General features: G+C 43.9%; 1 protein-coding gene across 3 annotated transcripts in view; it reads right to left on the minus strand.

The window, feature by feature from the left end:
* Positions 1-25,182, minus strand: part of LOC121550450 (E3 ubiquitin-protein ligase DTX1) — a 60,738-nt gene that overhangs the window by 16,136 nt on the left and 19,420 nt on the right. For all 3 annotated transcript variants that reach the window (XM_041862715.2, XM_041862717.2, XM_041862716.2), the window contains exon 4: positions 8,592-9,372. In XM_041862715.2, the coding sequence (XP_041718649.1) occupies positions 8,592-9,372 (781 nt within the window). The remainder of the gene's footprint in view (positions 1-8,591; positions 9,373-25,182) is intronic.

Raw genomic sequence — 25,182 nt, forward strand, 5'->3', positions numbered from 1 at the left:
TGTTAATAATCACTTAACACAAGGAGACATGAGCGACAAACCAACCCTACTCACTCAGCCAAGGGCAGAGAGAACTGCTGGGCAACTGCATAGTAAAGTACTACATTTACATTTTACATTTTAGTCATTTAGCAGACGCACTTATCCAGAGCGACTTACATGAGCAATTAGGGTTAAGTGCCTTGCTCAATGGCACATCGACAGATTTTTCACCTAGTCGGCTCGGGGATTAGAACCAGCGACCTTTCGGTTACTGGCACAACGCTCTTAACCACTAAGCTACCTGCCGCCCTATTCACTGTCTCATTATCAAACAAGCTAGTAGTGCAAGTAGAAACGATCTCTCTTACCATGTATCCCCCGCAGCCATCTTTAGTACATACACGGATAAAGTAAAACTAACATTTCCTGTCCGACAGCACAAAACCTTAGACTGCGGAAGTGAATTGAGAAAGTTGAGATGAGGAAGTGGGTTGCTGATGTTGAAATTACTAAAAAATCAGCTGCAAACTGCCTCTCTGTCCTTTACTGTAACTGTCAAACTCCCTAGGAAACTCAATGTCCAGATATATGGCAAGTTTTGAGTATAACATCTTGGTATGATAACAGAGGAAATGTTCATAAGAGGAGTGCTTTATACACTCCAAATAGGCAGAGAATCAAAGGCCTTGTTGGAACACTAACATCTATTCAATTCCACTTTCTTCTTCCTTTGGATGAATATGTTCGTAGCTTTGAGATTGTTTTTACTGATACAAGTTCTGACATTTCTGATTTAGGTACAGAAGATCAAAAGTAAAGGCCAGTTGGAAAGTGAATTGCAGATGAAAACCATGGAAACCCAATATGAAAAGCAAATGTGACATGCCAGGCCAGACCAGTAGGTGGTGGTCTTTACTAGCCTGAAGACTCGCACAAAATTCTTCCACTGCGAATCTGGTTCTGTACTGTAGGTGGCACCATGTGCTCTTTTTAAAGGATGGGCCCCTATCTCTTAAAGGCCCTAGGATCCATGTCTACAGGGGGGGTCAGCCAGTCACTGGGACGACAACCCAACTTGAGATGGGGGAGAGGATTTAGCGGGTGGAATATTGGAGGACAATTAGAGGTTTACTTAGTCGCAGCTACAGTATGCTTAACAGTGCAAATATCATGCTACAGTTATATGGACATTCAATTATCATGGTACTTCTTAATGGTAAGTTTACAAACATATATTATGCTAAGTATAATGAAAACTTGTATCTCATTACGGTAGGTGGTGAAATAAGTATAACCAGTTATAATTGTAATGGCTTAGCAGATAATAAGAAAAGACGATCAATATTTACCTGCTAAAAGAGAAGGAATATAATATATATTGTTTACAGGAAACTCATTCTACACCTTTAGACGAAGTTGTATGGAAAAGGGACTGGGGGGACTAAATATATTTCTCCCATAGGCAAAGAAACTCGAAAGGGGTGATGATATTAATTAACAATCATTTTGATCCGAATGTGCAAACAGTTCAAACAGATACGCAAGGAAGGTGGATCCTTTTAAATATGCAATTGGACCATAAACATATTTGGCTCATTAATCTATATGGTCCAAATAATGATGATCCACGCTTCTTTGAAAATATATATAATAATTTATCAAGCTTAATTTATGACTCAATTATTATGGTGGGAGATTGTAATACGGTTTTAAGTACCTCAATGGACCGTAAAGGAAATCACACTACAAACTATCACCCTCATGTATTTAAGGAAATTACAAATATTATGGATATATTGGAACTAGTGGATATATGGAGGCTTAAATATCCTGACCTAGTGAGATATACATGGCGGAGGCTCAATCAAGCTAGTCGTCTTGACTACTTTCTTATGTCATTTTCGCTGGCACCAAAAGTTTAAAAAGTGTTAATAGGGGACAGAATGTGGTTGGACCATCAAATAATTGGTATACACATTACTCTTACAGAATTTCCGCAAGGGCGAGGATATTGGAAATTTAATCAAAGCCTACTGGATGACAACTTGTTTTTAACCAGGACAGAATAATGTATAACTGACTTTTTCCTACATAACATAGGTACAGCAGATTCCCTTATTGTATGGGACCCTTTTAAATGTGCCTTTAGAGGACATGGAATTCAACACTCATCTTTAAAACTAAAACAATTTAGGTCAAAAGAGTTTGTCTTAACAAAGGAAATTGAGGAAAAAAAAGAATACGTTAGACGGAAAAAACTAAAAGAAATGGAGGAACTTACTCAAGAAAGATTGAGTGTAATATATTATAAAAAAATTAAGCGAACAGGATGGAATATGTGGAAAAATGCACCAAATAATGTTTTACTCTTCAATATAGAAATGCTACCAAAAACTATTTACAGAAACATGTTACAAATGACGGAGTATATTTTGAAAGAGGAAGCAAAGTACTTTAAGCATATGTTTTCATTTCAGTCTCATCCATCTCCACTAACTAAAGTTAATTGTAAGGATTTTTTTTCTATTAATAGTGTAAAATTAACAGCTATACAGAAAGACTCATGTGAAGGCTTCATGTGAAGGCAATTAAAGCCTTCAAGTATGGGAAAACTCCAGGGCTGGATGGCATACCAGTTGAGGTATATCAAAGGTCTGTTATCAACATGTTTTAACCACTCCTATAAAAATGGTAGACTATCAGATACTCAGCAAGAAGGTCTGATTTCATTATTACTGAAACAGGACCCAAGTGGTAAATATAAAGATCCAGTCCACCTAAAAAAACTGGAGAACACTTACACTTCAGTGTTGTGATGCCAAAATCCTAGCAAAATGCATAGCGCATAGAATTAAAAAGGTATTGTCGGATATTATTCATCCTAATCAGACTGTTTTTTTTACATGGACGATACATTGGCGATAATATAAGACAAGTACTGGAAACAATAGAACACTAGGAAAAATCTAGGAAACCAGGCCTGCTATTCATAGCAGACTTTGAAATGGCATTTGATAAAGTACGACTGGAGTTTATATATAAATGCCTGGAGCATTTCAATTTAGGAGAATCTCTTATAAAATGGGTTAGAATCATGTATAGTAACCATAGGTGTAAAATAGTAAATAATGGCTATTTCTCAGAAAGTTTTAAAGTGTCAAGAGGAGTAAAACAAGGTTGTCCACTATCGGCATATCTATTTATTATGGCCATCAAATGTTAGCTATTAAAATCAGATCCAACAATAATATCAAGGGGCTAGAAATCCAGGACTTAAAAACAAAGGTGTCATTGTATGCTGACAATTCATGTTTTCTTTGAAATCCGCAATTTGGATCCCTGCACAGCCTCATAGAGGATCTAGATAATTTGTCTAACCTCTCTGCATTAAAACCAAAGTATGATAAGTGCACCATATTACGTATTGGATCTGTATAGTTTACCAAGGATAACACCTGTCTATTTGTGGAAAAATCACCCTGATTCATTCTTTAGGCATATCCCAGTTTACCTATTTACTTATGGCCCTACCTACACCTAACGACTTGTTTTTTAAATGATATGAGCAAAAAATATTTCACTTTATTTGGAACGCCAAGCCAGACAAAATTAAACAGGCCTATTTATATAAAGAATATGAATTCGGAGGGCAGAAATGATTAAATATTAAAGCATTGGACCTCTCACTAAAGGCTTCAGTCATACAAAAAACATACTTAAATCCGAACAGGTTCTCTAGCACATCAGTAAGTATAGCTCACCCCGTGTTCAAGAATGGCCATTCAGATTACAACCTCTCAATTTCAGTTATTTGAAAATGAAATTATCTCCAAAATATCGCAATTTTTATAACAAGCTATAGAAATATGGTTGCAATTTCAGTTTCATCCACCAGAAAATACAGAACAAATATTAAAAGAAATATTATGGTTAAACTCAAATATACTAATTGATAAAAAATACAATATATTTTGGAAAAATGTTTTAAAATGGTATAATCTTTGTAAATTAAATCATTAATAGGACTGGTGGAGTTGTGTCACACATGCAGTTCACAAAAATATATGGAAATGTCTCCTCTATCCAATATTACAACCAACTGACTGCAGCATTACTGCAGAAATGGAGGAGGCAATTGGAAAGGGGAGAAGGTAAGGAACTTGTCTGTCGGCCCTGCATTAAAGACCAAAATAGGATAAAGAAAATTGTGATAAATAAAAAAGTATCCCGTTTAATTTAAGGACCAAAAAATTCGCATCAGCGCCATACAGGTTGCAAAATAGTTGAGAGGAGATTAACGATGTACATGGCACATGGTTTATGAACTGATACACAAAACGATGCCGGATTCCAAACTGACCAAGGCCCTTCTCCCCCAATTGCTCAGTTTGGCCGGGCGGCCAGCTCTAGGAAGAGTCTTGGTGGTTCCAAACTTCTTCCATTTAAGAATGATGGAGGCCACTGTGCTCTTAGGGACCTTCAATGCTGCAGAAATGTTTTGGTACCCTTCCCCAGATCTGTGCCTCGACACAATCCTGTCTCGGAGCTCTACGGACAATTCCCTCGACCTCATGGCTTGGTTTTTGCTCTAACAAGCACTGTCAACTGTGGAACCTTATATAGACAGGTGTGTGCCTTTCCAAATCATGTCCAATCAATTGAATTTACCACAGGTGGACTCCAATCAAGTTGTAGAAACATCTCAAGGATGATCAATGGAAACAGGATGCACCTGAGCTCAATTTCGAGTCTCATAGCAAAGGGTCTGAATACTTATGTAAATACATTATGGGGTATTGTGTGTAGATTGATGAGGAAAATGTTTTATTTAATCCATTTGATAATAAGACAGTAACGTAACAAAATGTGGAAAAAGTCAAGGGGTCTGAATACTATCCGAATGCACTGTATATAGTATGTATAAGCTGGAAGTAGAAGCCTAAGTATTGTTGTCCATTAGTTTACTCCAATTAGGGGGTAGGGTTAGGGGAAAAATAATAAAGGGAAATATATTTTAAAAATATTTACAATAATATATAGATTTACAAAAAAATATATGTGGGGGATTGGAAATGATGCAGACAATTATATTGCTTGAATCCACAATCTATCTGAAATATTAAAGCTGATATACCCCTAAAAATATATATATATAAATATATATAAATACAAATTATTCCGTTGCTCTGTCGTTCGCTGCATACTTTAGTCTGAGACTGCCATCACTGAAGTCATTTGTGGTGACGAGGCGCAAAGTCATCAGCAATTGGATCGTCTCTAACCAATCAGAATATCAAAGCCAATGACGACCTTTTAAACTGCCGCTTTACCCACCTGTGTTCTGGCTCTGGCCCAACCCATCGGTTTCTGGACCAATCAGACCACCCCGAATGCGTTCGCATTCGGTGAAGGGTCGGGGAGGTTCTCAGATCCAGACTCAAGAAACTAACATCCCTGGGCATGGCATAGCGTTTGGCCGGAGCAAGGAGTCTGGGTAGCCAGGCAAGCTCTTTACTCCACCTCTGATAATCATGACTACATTACAACAACCATGTTCGAGGAGAGTGAGACTAAGCCTAAAATTATCCAGTCATAAACTAGCTCATTAAACTACCTTATAAACATCTACATGTTTATACGCCCCCATTCTCATCGACGGGGCTGTAGTGGAACAGGTTGAGAGCTTCAAGTTCCTTGGTGTCCACATCACCAACGAACTATCATGGTCCAAACACACCAAGACAGTCGTGAAGAGGGCACGACAAAGCCTATTCCCCCTCAGGAGACTAAAAAGATTTGGCATGGGTCCTCAGATCCTCAAAAAATTCTACAGCTGCACCATCGAGAGCATCCTGACTGGTTGCATCACCGCCTGGTATGGCAACTGCTTGGCCTCTGACCGCAAGGCACTACAGAGGGTAGTGCGTACGGCCCAGTACATCACTGGGGCAAAGCTTCCTGCCATCCAGGACCTCTATACCAGGCGGTGTCAGAGGAAGGCCCTCAAAATTGTCAAAGACTCCAGCCACCCCTAGTCATAGACTGTTCTCTCTGCTACCGCACGGCAAGCGGTACCGGAGTGCCAAGTCTAGGTCCAAAATACTTCTCAACAGCTTCTACCCCCAAGCCATAAGACTCCTGAACAGCTAATCATGGCTACCTGGACTATTTGCACTGCCCCCCACCCCCATCCTTTTTACGCTGCTGCTACTCTGTTAAGTATTTATGCATAGTCACTTTAACTCTACCCACATGTACATATTACCTCAACTACCTCAACTAGCCGGTGCCCCCGCACATTGACTCTGCAACGGTACCCCCCTGTATATATAGCCTCCCTACTGTCACTTTATTTTACTTCTGCTCTTTTTTTCTCAACACTTTTTTTGTTGTTGTTTTATTCTTACTTTTTTTGTTTAAAATAAATGCACTGTTGGTTAAGGGCTGTAAGTAAGCATTTCACTGTAATGGCTGCACCTGTTGTATTCGGCGCATGTGACCAATAAAATTTGATTTGATTTGATTTGATGTTATCACAAGGTTACTAGTTCAACTGCATTCTTTGTCATCGGTGATAACTTACAATGTGGATGAATGTGTAATATAGCACCTGCCTACTACCGGCATGTGTGAAATTCATCCTACACAGTGCTGCAGAGTGGAACATGTTTTTTGAACATTTACTATGGAGAGAATTACTGCCACATCAGAAAAGAGGCATGTTTTCATTTCAGCCAGTTCGCACCATCCACCCTGAATGAGTGTGTTTCAAAATCAGCACAGAGAACAGAAAAGACGCAGTGTGTTTATGAGGTAGTTATATTATAGGGTGTGTAAAACAGGTGATATTTGGGTGTGGGTGTGTGAAAAACAAACTTGAAATGTTTTTATTCTGCGTGGGTTTCTGTGTTATCTGTCTGCAATGCACTTGTGGGAATGTGTTTGGGTGTTCACGTGTCTGTGTCCTCGTGTGTGTTGTTGTTAACCACACTCATCCTGTGTGTGTAGAGCCACTCGCATGGGAAATGTTGTTCTCCACCTCAACACTTTCTCTTTCTCGCTCTGTCTCTCTCCATTTTTCTCACAGTCTTCTCCTACAGCCTCTCACAGCTCCCTCCCGCCTACTGCACAGAGAGGTGAGAAACGAGCACTCCATCCACTCCAGCCCTCTGATTTGATAGGACCCTTAAAAATCACTACAGGGGTTCTCAGCTGTCACACACACACACACAATAATACACTATTGCCTGTTTCACATGTTCAGGTTTCCAGCTGCCACCTATCCACTCAGTAATGTGCTGCCATGAACTGCCAACATCACACATTCTCTTACACAGAACCAGGCCTTGTGAAGTCAGTGTGTCTGCCTGAAGGACAGTATCATTTCAATATATACTGTCTAACTGTGTCTCTCCCCATTAACTGTGAAAGGGAAATGGAATGAAATGAGATCACCAGAGGGTTTATTTGAGTAAAGAAAACAGGATAGGAACTGCGGTATTGGTTACAGTTCTAGACACTACTTTCCTTTAGTTCCCTTCACTAAATTGCTCTCGGGTCAGATCGCTCTGCTCAAGCTCCCATTTTTCCTTCATCCATTATTCATCTCTCCCCAGTTTATCTCTGCCTCCATGGCAAATGGGTTTCCACAGCTACATGGGTGCACAGCTTTACACATGCACACACACAGGCTTACACTCCCACAAGAACACACCTTCACACACACAAACAACATAACAACCACCCCAAAACACACATACAGTGTTCAGCATAGAATAAAATGACACATAGCTTACTGTGTGGTAAAAATTAACTGGGTAAAATTAGAGGCATGGAGCAGAAAACTATTCGGAGTCTACTGAGGCAAGTGTAAGCTTGATATCCAGGACAACCATGCTAAGATTCAAATGTAGAGCAGAACAGTTCCCCACACTCCCCAGTGCAGAGAGATGAGAGAGGAGTAGAGAGAAGAGATGAAACAGGAGAAAGAGCAGACGAGAGAAGCGAGAGTGGAGGAGAGATAAGAGGAGAGAGGAGATAAGATGAGAGATAAGAGGAGAGATAAGAGGAGAGAGGAGATAAGAGGAGAGAGAAGAGGAGAGAGAGAAGAAAGAGAAGAGAGAGGCAGCTGAGGCAGTAGAGCTGTCAATGCACCCAGGACCTGGAGCTCCCTCTGCAGAGCCATTGATCACCCAGTTAACAAGAGGTGCAGTAAATCAGCAGACACACAACATAGAGATAGAAAAGAGAGAGAGAGAAAAGAGAGAGAGAGAGAAAGAGAGCGAGAGAGAGACAAAGAGACATAATGTGATCCAACACAACACAATGCACCAGACACATGCACTGTATATGTCAGCAGAGGTGTTGTAAAGCTGTATGGCACAGTAGACAGGTAGACAGACAGAGCGAGATGGTGTTCTTTTTTTCCTTTTATACTTTCATCTATTGTCATCTCATTGAAAAAGCAATCTATAGACTAATTGAATGTGCTTTTGTTATGTTCCTACTGCTTGTGTGTTATTCTAATGTTCATATTAAAAGTGATGTGGTTTTGGTTTGCAAATCTATAGTGGAATGTGATCAAAATGAATCATTGATGTCATGGTTACCCTGGTGGGATGGCTCCTCTAGCAGTGCCCATGGAAATGCGCTGGGTGCCCGGCCGGTTCAGGTTGTTCTGCCCGTTGATGATGACATGGTGGCCGTGGGAGTGTGCATGGGTGTGGGAGTGGCCATGTGCGGGTGGAAGGGACTGCAGTGCTGGGGAACAGGGGAAGTTGGCACTAGACAGGGGCGACTGCACCTGTTCAGCTTTAGCTTTGCCACCTCCTGCACTTATGTTGTTATGCTGTATATTGTTGCTCCCGGCACTGGAGGTAGGGGACCAGAGGGTGGTTCCGGCGAAGGTGTTACTCTGCCGCACCACAGTGGGCGTGCCTGTGGCCCCTGTGGCTCCTGCGGCCCCCCCGTACAGCTTACGGCGCTGAGAGGCCAGGATGGCGTTGGAGGCGGCCCGCGTGCTGTTGACTAGAATGCACTGCTGGCAGGAGCAGGGTTGGCCGGAGCTGGCGCCCACAGGCCAAGACTGGGACTTGGGGATGGAGCCCATGATGAGAGGGTAGGCCAGGTCCATGCGTCGGCGCAGGCGGCGTTTCCTCTGGCTCTGCCGGTTGGTCTGGGCCATGCTGTTGAAGTCAATGAGGTAGCAGAAGCCCAGAGAGGTCAGGTCCAGCCAGGGGTGCTGCTTCTCATAGGCGTTCTGGATGGTCACACAGATCTCCATGTCGTAAGGCGTCCAGGAGCCGCTGTCGTTCTCCCACTCCCACACCACACCCTTCCCTGGGGCTGACGACGGCTCATAGAAGTTCCTGTGGACCGGCCTCATGGTGCCTGGAGGGAGAAAGAGAGAGGATAGGAGGTCAGAAGAGAGGGAACTACCGTAGATGATTCACTTACCAAGATCTCAAATCACTTTTCGTTTAAATAATCATGCATTTAAATGTATAACTCATTGAATAAATTGGCCAAGCATACTTCAAAATCAAAAAGTAACCCAGATTCTAATACGCGAAAATGACAGACAGTCATAATTTTCTTCATGTCTCTGTGTTGAGAAAGAAGAAGGGGAGGGGGAGACGGATGTGTACCTCTGCCCTCCTGCTGATGGCCACTCAGCCCCCACCTCCATTATAACACAATTACTGTGGTCACATGGGACACATCTCCCCATCCATCTCCTGCCTGCTACGCGGCACACCAGCAAGGGTATACAGGCTCTACGGCTAGGACCACCACCACCCTTCCCCCATTTAAATGTAACGGCTAAATGCAGACTCCCTTGCAGTGGAGCAACGGGGTGATAATGGAAGGAAGGACATGTGTGTGGTGGGGGGAAAGGCTGGCGTAAAAAGGCTGCCATACAACATAGCATCACTGGCACCAGAGAATAAAACGCATCAGCAGAATCAGCAGCGCTGACCTTGAATCCCTGCCGCAAACGGTGCTAAAGGACTTGGCTTGGAGGCTCATTTCATTTGGAAGGCTGCATGATAACCTCTGCACACAGACACACAGCCAGCTGCCTCTCTCACTCACCTCCCCAGGCAGTCAGTCATCCATTCCTTCATTCATTCTCCCTGCCTCAGTGGCCTATTGATTGACTTTCAATTTCATCCACACACTCTCTCTTCACTCTCTCCCTCTCCCTCACGCATTACTTCCCATGCCTGATGTTAGGATAAAACTCACCAATTTACACTCACTCACTCATAGCTACCACTGTTTCATCCATTCAATGAGCTCACTCACTGCATCACTTATTCACTGTTTCACTCCTGACTACCATTACTCATCTAGCATGTTGATTTACAGTAGTATACCCAGAGCCTCAGGTGGGGATAGAGGATGAGACGGAGTGCACTTTAATGGTGAACAGCTTCTCTACAGAGTAGGCTTTTATCACTTAGTGTTCTCTCCTGTGGGATTCATTAACATGCAACAGACAAACACGCTCTCTTTCTCCCTGTTAGGCTGTGTGTGTATGTGTGTGTGTGTGTGTGTGTTCTCATGTCTCAGACCCAATCAATGGATGTGCAGCAGCGCCACACTCTCTTGTTAAACGGTGAGTTAACACTAGACTTATAAATATTTGATTGTGTGGAGACTTATTTGCTGGGCATCAATTCAGCTTCAGCAAGGAAAGATAAACATAGGGCCCTATAAAAATCTGTTTTCTTTTTTGCCTGATTCAGTAAATAAAATTCCAAAGTTTCTTTTTCTTTGTTTGTTTTTCCAGGTTTCCATTTCCCTGTTTTTTTCAGGTTTTCACTCTCAAAAACCACACTTTAAATAAAAAAAATAAAAAAAACAACGCTTAAGCTACATCAGAAGACCACTTTGAGGTCTGGGTATCTTTTTTTTTTTTTTTTTACATTTTTGGGTGTAGTAACCCTTTAATTCCAGGCTGTTTTTTAGTGGGTGTTTTTGTAGCGCACATGTGTTGGTAGAGTTTGCAAAACAAATACCAACTGGATTGACACAAATAATCATGATATCATTCTGCCAGGTAAGCATAAGCTACTTTGTAGTTAACATTTAATTGTGAAGGTTTTCGGGAAAGCCTTTCCATCTACCAGAAGACTTTTCATTAGCGTCATCACTAACTGCTACACAAAATGGTAGATGTGCGCATCACACATACACAGATGGGGGATTCTTGTTGCCTCTTCAGAAAGTTGCAGGAAATACGAATCACTGATGCGTTAGTGTTCATGTCTTATGATAAACTTTTGCAAATGAATTCATTTTCAATACATTTAGTTGATTCCCTACTAAGTTCAATGCATTTTTGAATTTTGTTGAATTCCGTTTTAATGTCTGGATTCTGACCGCGTTCTGTATCTCAGATTTTATAGGACCCTATAAACATTACCTTCCTTTAAGAGCCAATTAGGTATTCATATGCCCTAATGGAAGCTAATGTAGAGAACATACACAACATTGCTAAAATATATTCTATAAAATGGTGACATGCCCAAACGGAGGTTTGATTGGAAATCATGTTACCCTGGTTATTACAGCTAATTACTTCAACAGGATATGATGTAGGGCCATGACATTCCCATGAGAAATCCAGACCATTAATCATATACCTCACATATAAACCCCAGGATATAACCTGTCAAAAGAAGAAACATGGGAATGTCGAACAGACAAGAGCTAACCCTCTAGCTGAGGGACTGTATCTGGTCTACTGTGCGTATTTCTATGATGGGGGTATTGACTGGGGTTAGATAGGGCCTCAAGGAGAGAGTGAAGGTCAGAGCAGTACAGTAATCACATGGAACCATAACTGGAAGCTCCACTCACATACAGCACAAACAACCTCACAGCACCTGATATGGCTGTCTGTCTCATGCACTAATTTACTGTTGTATATATAATGTTTCCAGCCCAAAGACTGAGGCTGAGTTGTTGATGCTCTCCGTGCGACCCAGCCGACCCTCTATGCTCTTCCTGACAGGAAACGGCAAGAGAGAGTGGTCACTTCCTGTCTGACCCTATGTGCCTTTGGCAGTGGTCTCTCCCTTCCCCCTAAGTCTCTCCTCTCCTCTCCCCCATCCCATCCTCCTCCCCCTCCTCATGACATCCTCCAGCTGTCCTTGCCCAACACAACAGCGGTCCCATTGGGTGTGGAGACGTGGCTGTGTCATGTATCACTGTGCCAAGCCTCACTGTGGGACTCTAACCCTAGCTCACACATGGAAAAATGGAAAGGTGAGTTCAGGGTGAATTAAACTGTTAAGACTCTTATTCCTCTAGTTGTGGAAAACTTTGTGGCTTCCTGAAGATCTGTTCCCTCCCTGACAGAGTCTATCATTCTATCACTCTCTTTAATAGGGTTGTTTTGGTCTTCAGCTGAAGACAGGTCCTCACAGAGCAGAGTGCTAGCAGGACTGCCCCCTGTCCTCTCATCTCCCACTGACGCCAGCCTTCCCTTTCCCCTCCTGTCACTCCTGGCTAGTCACCAACTCTCTGACTAATTTTTCACATTTTCCACCCTGTCACTCATTGGCCACCATCCTGATCTTAGACAACACTCTTGTTGTCCACATTACCCAGCACTCATGCTCTCACTAGTGCTGCACTAGACAGGTTGATGATAAGCCCCTGTATGCCTCTAGATACAGGTCCATTATGTATCCTAACAATTGACAAGCTTCTCCAATTCCCCCCGGGCCACCCTGAGCTTATTAAAAATAGCTCCATGATTTCCTGTAACTACAGAGGGAGAGAGGCCAGTAACAGGTACACTGTGAGGCTGCTGAATGCTAGCTAGCTAAGTAGTATTGTCAGTCGCTCTGGATAAGAGCGTCTGCTAAATGACGTAAATGTAAATGTATTTGTTTTATTACAGATGTAGGATCTTAATTTGAGGCAGTTTGCTACAGCAGGAAAATTATCTTGCAGCAACAGGAAATGTGAATTATTTGTGGATTATAATTACTGGACAATTTTGTAGGGGTTACTACATTTTTCATAAGGGAAAACTTCAGAAGCCTTTTTAAACCTGAAATACTGTACACTACAAGTTTGCCTGCAACAGGGTGATCAAATTAAGATCCTACATCTGTACAGCAGCCAAACTGACTGGCCAGTGGCAAACACTGTGGTGCTGGGTCAGGTGCACTCTTTTTCTCACTATTATATCATAACATAAGATTTATTATAGCTGTACCTTTCCTAAATCAGGGTTTGACATAGACAAGCTTTTCCATTTTACTGCTGTGGGATATATAGCCATTTGGTACAGTTCATCGACCTAATTTCTAACTAAATGTTTATTGGGCTGTACATCAGTTTGCACTTAAATTGATTTATTATCCTGGACACATTCTCTATGCGAATATTGTATATCAGTGAACGCAGTGAATAAACAATAAATATTCCATTATGTGCTGCAACTGTATACAGGCAATAAAGTAATTGAGGTATGTTTGATGTTTTCCATAAACCCCACTAGCGCAGCTTGAAAGGAAATATCACTTTCATCTCCTGAAAAAGGCCTTCACAAACAATTAACCCGATACAGTTATGAGAGAACACACAGAACTAGGAGGGTGTCGATGAGATTAAACATCTAGGTCAAAGATCTGTTGTGAAGTAGTGAAAATACAATCTCTAGGTATGTACCAATTAGGACCCCTGAAACATATGGATGACATGCATACAGTATCAGCAAATATGTTCACAAAGTAATAAAATATACATCGTACTGAGATACTGTACTAGCGTTATACCAGCATGTCACTAATTCGTCTGGGATCACAGAGCTATGTAATGATGATGACAGTGTGGTATCAGTAGCTGGCTTGAGAATGTTACTGGCTACAACATACTACTCCTCACCATCCTATCCCACCCAAGCTCCCTCAAACTTAATTACCCAGATCACTTTAACAAAGATAATTTCTATACTGCTGAGCCACTGTACAGTTTTGACATAATAATGCAGAGCTTAGCTATAAGGGAGCCATGGTGCTGGTAAGCAACCTAGAATCCCTACAGCAGCAGCCTTCTCTCTCTAGCTGACGTGATGGATGAACAAAGGATGAAAAGGTACAGGTGGTTGGGAGGAGAGCAAGAGGCTGGCGGGGGAGGGTTGATGATATGCAGAGAGCTTGGAATGAAATGAGGATGTCTCACTTTCTCTTACCCAGGCAAGCTTACAATGTGAATACTGCAGAGCAGCCCTCAATGACTCAGTCCTCCTAAGACAGGCTGCCAAACAAGACAAGGTAGCGGTCAGTTACAATGCAGCTACTTGTGCAGTTATGGTGGTAACAAAGACCCCAAAAAAAACATACGTTCTCAAATTGAGTTAGTCTTGGGGTACCTGCCAGATATTGTACTGCAGCAATGCAACAGACCCCGAAACAACCCTCCAGACTGTGTGTGTGTGTCGTGACTGTCCTGTGTCAAGGTGCTTCAGCTCTGTCAAGTGTACTCTCTTTCTCCTTCTCTGCCACCCCGTTGAGTGTGTCACAAGTCGTCACTTCCACTTCACACGGCCACACAGACAAAGCCCCTCATCAGGCAGCAGGTCTAGCAGGAGCCTGCATCATTAGCACGTCACTGGGATGGAAACACAGAGCCCCACTCAACCCCGGGCCTGGGGTGCCACAAAGCCTCAGCCTGCCACTGCCTCTCCATAAGACACTGTCCAGACCTGCCACAGAGGATACAGCAAGCAGCCTTCTTGTTAGCAGAGCAGGCACTCTGCAGTACTGTACGGTGTTAAGGTGGGTGGTGGCAGTACTCTACTGTGTTAAGGCAGGTGGTGGGGGGTGGGTGGTGGCAGAACTGTACTGTGTTAAGGTGGGTGGTGGCAGTACTGTACTGTTTTAAGGCGGGTGGTGGGTGGTGGCAGGTGGGGAAGTGAGTGCAGGTGTCTGTCTGAGCCATCTGGAGACACAGTGGAGTGCTGGAGCTCAGACGCCTCTCCTCTCTATCTCTGACAGGTGACCTTGCATGTGAGAAGACCACATGAGGCTGGTGAGGATAGGATGGCTTATGATAATGGCTGGAATGAGGTGAATGGAGTGGTATCAAACACAAATGGAAACCATGAGTTTGATACCATTCCTTTCATTCTGTTCCAGCCATTACTATGAGTCAGTCCTCCCCAATTAAGGTGCCACCAACCACCTGTGGAGCAGACAGCCTCTCACTCCACTCACTACAAGAAAGAGTGACAAGGACACGCAACCCCTCCACCACAACCCTGCCTGCTCCAAGCAGTATTTATCTATGTGACAGGATGATATTTCATGTCAGCCATCAACCAGTTAGCAAGCGTGTAAGGCAGTTAAAATGGTTCACTAACTCAGCAGAAAGCCAATTGAGAGGCATACTAGTCTTTGGGGCCGTTGAGGGATGTTTGTGCACTCCCTTCTCAGCCTCAAGGGGAGCTGTACTAGCTGCATGGAAATGCAAATAAAACACAAACTAATGGTTATGAGTCAATGGATATGACAATGCAATCCCAGTGCAGTGCAGTGCAATCCTTCTGAACCTAGACGCTCATAGGTGGATTTAATCAAGCCCCAGTGAGGTGATTCAATTGCTAAGTACTGCATATCAAATAATACAATTCATTCTTGGCAAATATAGAAGATGAACAGATATAGCTGGTGTGGATATGGTGTCCTTTAGCCTCCTGTGGGATGATGCTGCTTTGGTTGAGTGGGCAGGCTAGTATCCCCTGTGCTGCTGAGACAGGGTTTTTTAAACCCTCTGGTCTACCCAGCCAGCTGCCAGACAGGCTCAGTGTCTGGCCTTATCTGTGAAGACCCTACATAAAAGCAAGGTGTCACTTTCATTTCCTGTCTGTGCTGGTCAGCTTTGATCAGCTCTAACACGTCCAAGCATTCAGATGTGGTGTGAGGCAGCAGGTCAGCAGGCAGGCCAGGCCACACTGTTCCCTCTGCAGACAGATAGAGACAGAGCCGCACTGATTTATTACTGGAACAACACGGCTGAAGAGAAAGATTCTAATGCACTCTTTTCTATGAACTTTGCAACCTACATCCACTGGAAATGTCTTGACACTGCAGCCTGTTACAAACAAATGGATGTTGGTGTCTTTAAAAAAAAGATGAATGTTTAAATTATTCCATGTTGTTCCGATCTGGTGTATGTTACAATTATTCCATTTTGATACAAAAAGGTATCTGTCCTGCATTAACTCTCTCTTCTGAGCCAGCAGGGTGTTTAGAGAAACAGGACAAGCTCAACCAGGTCTCCTGAGAATGGGAGAATGTGCTTGTTGAGGCTAAAAGTCATATTCAGGCTCTAAATCAGGGACAAGTCTTCTATAGGAAGTTGGTGTAGGAGGTGTAAGAGGCTTCACCCAGCTTTAGCCAGAACACAAGTCCAGAGGGCTTCATCAAAGGGTAAAGCAGCGTAACAATGTTACCTAGAGATGGGGTCAGAGCCTTTGGAGAAACTCATTTCACAAATCCAAAACCACCCAACAAGATTGGAGTATCTGTCCATAGGACGACTTTAAGCCGTACACTCCACAGAGCTGGGCTTTACTGAAGAGTGGCCAGAAAAAAGGCATTGCTTAAAGAAAAAAATAAGCAAAAACGTTTGGTATTCGCCAAAAGGCATGTGGGAGACTCCCCAAACATATGGAAGAAGGTACTCTGGTCAGATGAGACTAAAATTGAGCTTTTTGGCCTTCAAGGAAAACGCTATGTCTGGCGCAAACCCAACACCTCTCATCACCCCAAGAACACCATCCCCACAGTGAAGCATGGTGGTGGCAGCATCATGCTGTGGGGATGTTTTTCATCGGCAGGGACTGGGAAACTGGTCAGAAGGAAGGAATGATGGATGGCGCTAAATACAGGGAAATTCTTGAGGGAAACCTGTTTCAGACTTCCAGAGATTTGAGACTGGGACGGAGGTTCACCTTCCAGCAGGACTCTGACCCTAAGCATTCTGCTAAAGCAACACTCGAGTGGTTTAAGGGGAAACATTTAAATGTCTTGGAATGGCCTAGTCAAAGCCCAGACCTCAATCCAATTGAGAATCTGTGGTATGACCTACCTAATTTCTACCAGCATGTTAAATGTGCAACCAGAGGAAAAAAAACTCTAGACCACCTTTACTCCACACACAGAGACACATACAAAGCTCTCCCTCGCCCTCCATTTGGAAAATCTGACCATAACTCTATCCTCCTGATTCCTGCTTATAAGCAAAAAATAAAGCAGGAAGCACCAGTGACTCGGTTAATAAAAAAGTGGTCAGATGACGCAGATGCTAAGCTACAGGACTGTTTTGCTAGCACAGACTGGAACATGTTCCGGGATTCTTCAGACAGCATTGAGGAGTACACCACATCAGTCACTGGCTTCATCAATAAGTGCATCGATGATGTCGTCCCCACAGTGACCGTAGGTACATACCCCAACCAGAAGCCATGGATTACAGGAAACATCCGCACTGAGCTAAAGGGTAGAGCTGCCGCTTTCAAGGAACGGGACTCTAACCCGGACGCTTATAAGAAATCCCACTATGCCCTCCGACGAATCATCAAACAGGCAAAGAGTCAATACAGGACTAAGATTGAATCGTACTACACTGGCTCTGACGCTCGACGGATGTGGCAGGGCTTGAAAACTATAACAGACTACACAGGGAAGCACAGCCGCGAGCTTCCCAGTGACACAAGCCTACCAGACGAGCTAAACCACTTCTATGCTCGCTTCGAGGCAAGCAACACTGAAGCATGCATGAGAGCACCAGCTGTTCCGGATGACTATGTGATCACGCTCTCCGTAGCCGATGTGAGTAAGACTTTTAAGCAGGTCAACATTCACAAGGCTGCAGGGCCAGACGGATTACCAGGACGTGTACTCCGAGCATGTGCTGACCAACTGGCAAGTGTCTTCACTGACATTTTCAACATGTCCCTGACTGAGTCTGTAATACCAACATGTTTCAAGCAGACCACCATAGTCCCCGTGCCCAAGGACTCTAAGATAACCTGCCTAAATGACTACCGACCCGTAGCACTGATGTCTGTAGCCATGAAGTGCTTTGAAAGGCTGGTCATGGCTCACATCAACAGCATTATCCCAGAAACCCTAGACCCACTCCAATTTGCATACCGCCCCAACAGATCCACAGATGATGCAATCTCTATTGCACTCCACACTGCCCTTTCCCACCTGGACAAGAGGAATGCTATTCATTGACTACAGCTCAGCATTCAACACCATAGTGCCCTCTAAGCTCATCACTAAGCTAAGGATCCTGGGACTAAACACCTCCCTCTGCAACTGGATCCTGGACTTCCTGACGGGCCGCCCCCAGGTGGTAAGGGTAGGTAACAACACATCTGCCACACTGATCCTCAACACGGGGGCCCCTCAGGGGTGCGTGCTCAGTCCCCTCCTGTACTCTCTGTTCACCCATGACTGCATGGCCAGGCACGACTCCAACACCATCATTAAGTTTGCCGACGACACAACAGTGGTAGTCCTGATCACGACAACGATGAGACAGCCTATAGGGAGGAGGTCAGAGACCTGGCCGTGTGGTGCCAGGACAACAACCTCTCCCTCAACGTGACCAAGACAAAGGAGATGATTGTGGACTACAGGAAAAAAAAGAGGACTGAGCACGCCCCCATTCTCATCGACGGGGCTGTAGTGGAACAGGTTGAGAGCTTCAAGTTCCTTGGTGTCCACATCACCAACGAACTATCATGGTCCAAACACACCAAGACAGTCGTGAAGAGGGCACGACAAAGCCTACTCCCCCTCAGGAGACTGAAAAGATTTGGCATGGGTCCTCAGATCCTCAAACAATTCTACAGCTGCACCATCGAGAGCATCCTGACTGGTTGCATCACCGCCTGGTATGGCAACTGCTTGGCCTCCGACCGCAAGGCACTACAGAGGGTAGTGCGTACGGCCCAGTACATCACTGGGGCCAAGCTTCCTGCCATCCAGGACCTCTATACCAGGCGGTGTCAGAGGAAGGCCCTCAAAATTGTCAAAGACTCCAGCCACCCTAGTCATAGACTGTTCTCTCTGCTACCGCACGGCAAGCAGTACCGGAGTGCCAAGTCTAGGTCCAAAAGACTTCTCAACAGCTTCTACCCCCAAGCCATAAGACTCCTGAACAGCTAATCATGGCTACCCGGACTATTTGCACTGCCCCCCACCCCATCCTTTTTACGCTGCTGCTACTCTGTTAATTATTTATGCATAGTCACTTTAACTCTACCCACATGTACATATTACTTCAACTACCTCAACTAGCCGGTACCCCCGCACATTGACTCTGCACCGGTACCCCCCTGTATATATAGCCTCCCTACTGTTATTTTATTTTACTTCTGCTCTTTTTTTCTCAACACTTTTTTTGTTGTTGTTTTATTCTTACTTTTTTTGTTTAAAATAAATGCACTGTTGGTTAAGGGCTGTAAGTAAGCATTTCACTGTAATGTCTGCACCTGTTGTATTCGGCGCATGTGACCAATACAATTTGATTTTATTTTGATTTGATTTGAGATTGCTGTACACCAGCGGAACACATCCAACTTGAAGGAGCTGGAGCAGTTTTGGCTTGAAGAATGGGCAAAAATCCCAGTGGCTAGATGTGCCAAGCTTATAGAGACATACCCCAAGAGACTTGCGGCTATAATTGCTGCAAACGGTGGCTCTACAAAGTATTGACTGGGGGGGTGAATAGTTATGCACGCTCAAGTTTTCTGTTTTTTTGTCTTGGATAAATGCCAAGGGGGGTGCATACTTTCGCAAGACACTGTAGGAGATTCCAGAGTATGGGATAACTGTCTTCTATCTGTTATAGTCTTTAGCCTACACTGGTGCGAACTGTAAGTATTGTATTTTCAGTACAGTACAGTAAATGTATCATTACATATAGCTACAGTTGAAGTCGGAAGTTTACATACACTTAGGTTGGAGTCATTAAAACTTGTTTTTCAACCACTCCACACATTTCTTTTTAACAAACTATAGTTTTGGCAAGTCGGTTAGGACATCTACTTTGTGCATGACACAAGTCATTTTTCCAACAATTGTTTACAGACAGATTATTTCACTTATAATTCACTGTATCACAATTCCAGTGGGTCAGAAGTTTACATACACTAAGTTGACTGTGCCTTTAAACAGCTTGGGAAATTCCAGAAAATGATGTCATGGCTTTAGAAGCTTCTGATAGGCTAATTGACATCATTTGAGTCAATTGGAGGTGTACCTGTGTATTTCAAGGCCTACCTTCAAACTCAGTGCCTCTTTGCTTGACATCATGGGAAAATCAAAATAAATCAGCCAAGACCTCAGAATTTTTTTTTTGTAGACCTCCACAAGTCTGGTTCATCAGCAATTTCCAAACGCCTGAAGGTACCATGTTCATCTGTACAAACAATAGTACGTAAGTATAAACACCATGGGACCACGTAGCCGTCATACCGCTCAGGAAGGAGACGCATTCTGTCTCCTAGAGATGAATGTACTTTGGTGCGAAAAGTGCAAATCAATCCCAGAACAACAGCAAAGGACCTTGTGAAGATGCTGGAGGAAACAGGTACAAAAGTATCTATATCCACAGTAAAACGAGTCCTATATCGACATAACCTGAAAGGCCGCTCAGCAAGGAAGAAGCCACTGCTCCAAAACCACCATAAAAAAGCCAGACTACGGTTTGCAACTGCACATGGGGACAAAGACCGTACTTTTTGGAGAAATGTCCTCTGGTCTGATGAAACAAAAATAGAACTGTTTGGCCATAATGACCATCGTTATGTTTGGAGGAAAAAGGGGGACGCTTGCAAGCCGAAGAACACCATCCCAACCGTGAAGCACGGGGGTGGCAGCATCATGCTGTGGGGGTGCTTTGCTGCAGGAGGGACTGGTGCACTTCACAAAATAGATGGCATCATGAGGAAGGAAAATGTTGTGGATATATTGAAGCAACATCTCAAGACATCAGTCAGGAAGTTAAAGTTTGGTCGCAAATTGGTCTTCCAAATGGACAATGACCCCAAGCATACTTCCAAAGTTGTGGCAAAATGGCTTAAGGACAACAAAGTCAAGGTATTGGAGTGGCCATCACAATGCCCTGACCTCAATCCTATAGAAAATGTGTGGGCAGAACTGAAAAAGCATGTGCGAGCAAGGAGGCCTACAAACCTGACTCAGTTACACCAGCTCTGTCAGGAGGAATGGGCCAAAATTCACACAACTTATTGTGGGAAGCTTGTGGAAGGCTACCCGAAATGTTTGACCCAAGTTAAACAATTTAAAGGCAATGCTATCAAATACTAATTGAGTGTATGTAAACTTCTGACCCACTGGAAATGTGATGAAAGAAATAAAAGCTGAAATAAATCATTCTCTCTTCTATTATTCTGACATTTCACATTCTTAAAATAAAGTGGTGATCCTAACTGACCTAAGACAGGGAATTTTTACTAGGATTAAATGTCAGGAATTGTAAAAAACGGAGTTTAAATGTATTTGGCTAAGGTGTATGTAAACTTCCGACTTCAACTGTAGTATCCTCTGAATAGCTAGGGAGGATGCTTATTCTTTCTCAAATAAAGTAAACAACTTTGGATGCATTTACCAAACGAAAAAAATACATTATTCTGAGGGAAAAAAGTATCTAGGTCATTCTTATGCAGATAATTAGATGTTCAAGAGGCTATATTGATTTACACTGAGCATAAAAAACATTAAGAACACCTGCTCTATCCATGACATAGACTGACCAGGTGAAAGCTGTGATCTCTTATTGATTTGACTTGTTAAATCCACTTCAATCAGTGTAGATGAACGGGAGGAGACAGGTTAAAGAAGGATTTTTTATCCTTGAGACAATTGAGACAAGGATTGTGTATGTGTGCTATTCAGATGGTTAATGGGCAAGACAAAATATTTAAGTGCCTTTGAACGGGGTATGGAAGTAGGTGCCAGGCGCAGCGGTTTGTGTCAAGAACCACAACGCTACTGGGTTTTTCACGCTCAACAGTTTCCCCTGTTTATCAAGAATGGTCCACCACCCAAAGGACATCCAGCTAACTTGACACAACTTTGGGAAGCATTGGAGTCAATATGGGCCAGCATCTCTGTGGAACGCTTTCGACACCTTGTAGAGTGTGGGGGGGGGGGTGCAACTCAATATTAGGAAGGTGTTCCTAATGTTTGGTATACTCTGTGTATATTTCATGAGATGCAAGACAAAGTCCCCAAGGGAATACAATAAAGTATAACTAAATTCAATGTATGCATTTGATCAAAATATTTAAATAATTGTATTATTCATCATATGTAAATGCCCATGGTAATGTTCCATCTAACAGATTGAGCTGCAATGTGTGATCTTTGCCTTGCTTCAGATCTATCGTCTGTTCAGGCGTCCATATTAACTTGGAAACCATCTGCAGTGAAAACCCACACACATTTCAACCAGAGACAATACATATCTCTGCTGTGACCCCCACTCCCTTTCACATTGACTAATGTCTCACAGACTGATAGCCAGCGTGAGGGAAAGAAAGGTAAAGAGGGATTTGTTAGGCCTACTGCTGCTAGGTAGCTCTCTCTCTGCTCTCTCCCTCCCCTCTGTCTGTCCTTGATTGCAGGAGTGAAGTCTGGTGTGCGGGAGTCAGGGTTCCAGCTGCAGCTCATTCACCATAATCACCTCAGCCTTTAAGACCCGGTCAAACTTACCACTCATCGTCAGATCATAGTCAAGATGACCATGTTAGTCTCGCTGCCGACTCAACCTGTTTATTTTTGCTCTTTGTGTTTTGGCCTGTTCTATTTACTTTTTCTCCTGTGCCACAGATATTTGGAACCTGACTCCTGCCTCCGCTTCACTCCTGCCACCACCATCCTGCTCTCCACTACCGGACCTCTCTTTTGGACTCACCACGGACACTAGGACATTACGGTACCACACCTGCCCTGACCTGGATCTGTTACCCTCCCTGTAACCTGGACTTGCTCTTCCCCTATTATTGGAAACCTGGACTATTGAACATTTTAAATAAACCTGTTAAACCTTCTCTGGCTTGGTGTACTTGTCTGCATTTGGGTTCTAATACTGGTAAATCATAACAGTATGATCTGACCATCATGAACCCAGCAGACAGTAGCTTGGATACCACCCCAGAGTGCACTCAAATTTGGACTGCCATAGCCAATCAGGGCATTTTACTTGGCCAACATGATACCCTGTTTAAGACGATTGCTGAGGACAGTCAGGTGCTGCTTAATCAGGTTCAATTACTCACCAATCAAGTGTCTGCCCTTACTACCCCTTCAGCCCAGATCAGAGAGCCTTTTGTTCCTGCTCCAGAGCGCTATGACGGGAACATGGGAACCTGTGGCGATTTTTTGACTCAATGCTCGTTAGTGTTTGAACAACAGCCCCTCACCTACGCCTCAGAAAGAGCCCGTATTGCCTACCTTATCAACTCTACTAGCGGTTCCGCTCGTGCCTGGGGAGTCAGTCAGACATTTGCAACGCTTACGTTGCCTTCACCACTGAGATGAGGAAGGTTTTTGACCACCCCGTACGAGGCAAGGAGGCTGCGAAACGGTTGTTTTCTCTTCGGCAGGGGCTCGCAGTGTGGCGGAGATGGCAGTGGAGTTTCGGACTTTAGCAGCAGTGAGTGGTTGGAATGACGAGGCATTACAAGGAGTGTTCATCAATGCTTTGTCTGAGACTTTAAAAGATGAATTGGTGTCATATGATGAATCGCCTACGCTGGATAATCTTATTTCACTCACCATCAGGTTGGATAATCGGATTCGGGAGCGCCGCCGGGAGAGGAGTGTTAGTTCCAAGCAACCTGTCTGTCATCAACAAACTCCTCCCCGCATCTTCCCTACGGAGAAAGCCGTGTCTTCCCGAGTCGATACGAGGAGCACTGAACCCGAAGCCATGGAGGTGGGTCGGGTACGGTTGTCCTCAGAGGAGCGTGCACGTCGCATTCAGGCTCGGGTCTGCCTGTATTGTGGAGAAGCTGGTCATTTCGTTCCTTCCTGCCCAGTTCGTCCGGGAAAAGGGCCGGCTCATCATTAATGGGAGAAGTTTTGGTGAGCCGAGCAGCGGATTCTTCCTCTTCTCCCCGCATTCTGCTCCAGGCATCCCTCCAGTGGCAGTTCCAGAATCTCTCTGTTAGTGCGCTGATTGACTCTGGTGCAGACGAAAGCTTTTTGGATAGAGAGTGGGCTCAACAAATGGATTTGGAGACTGTTCCTATGGACTGTCCGCTGCAGGCTAAGGGTCTGAATGGACAATTGTTGACCCATATTACCCATCAGACTGTTCCTGTTTGTCTTAGAGTGTCGGGAAATCATCAGGAGAACATTCAATTCCATATTATCGACTGCCCACAGACCCCTCTGGTCCTTGGTATCCCCTGGCTCATAAGACACAATCCACACATTGATTGGGTGACAGGTAGAATTGTTTCATGGAGCACATTTTGTCATGTGAATTGTTTGTGTTCTGCTCTGACTCCTGCCAGTACTGTGCCTCGACCTCCACTGGAGTCCATGGATCTTTCTAATGTTCCTGACGTGTATCATGACCTGGCATCCGTTTTCTGCAAACACAGAGCTACTTCTCTTCCTCCTCACCGGCCTTACGACTGTGCCATTGACCTCCAGCCAGGAGCCCCGCTCCCCAGCAGTCGCCTGTACAATCTCTCCCGGCCGGAGACGGAGGCTATGGAGAACTACATTCGGGACTCCTTGGCGGCAGGTATTATGCGTCCTTCCTCGTCACCTGTAGGAGCGGGATTCTTTTTTGTTGCTAAGAAGGATAAGACCCTCAGACCCTGTATTGATTACCGTGGACTTAACAACATCACCATTAAGAACAAGTATTCTCTGCCTTTGATTAATTCTGCTTTTCCCCTCCTTCATGGTGCTACCATCTTTACGAAACTGGATCTACGAAATGCGTATCACCTGGTGCGCATTCGTAAAGGTGATGAATGGAAGACTGCCTTCAACACACCCTTGGGACATTTTGAGTATCTGGTTATGCCTTTTGGGTTGTCTAATGCCCCTGCTGTTTTTCAGGCACTAGTCAATGATGTCCTTCGGGACATGTTGAATCGGTTTGTTTTTGTCT

Source organism: Coregonus clupeaformis, chromosome 18 (assembly GCF_020615455.1).
Source record: "Coregonus clupeaformis isolate EN_2021a chromosome 18, ASM2061545v1, whole genome shotgun sequence".
In the NCBI taxonomy this organism is placed as follows: domain Eukaryota; kingdom Metazoa; phylum Chordata; class Actinopteri; order Salmoniformes; family Salmonidae; genus Coregonus; species Coregonus clupeaformis.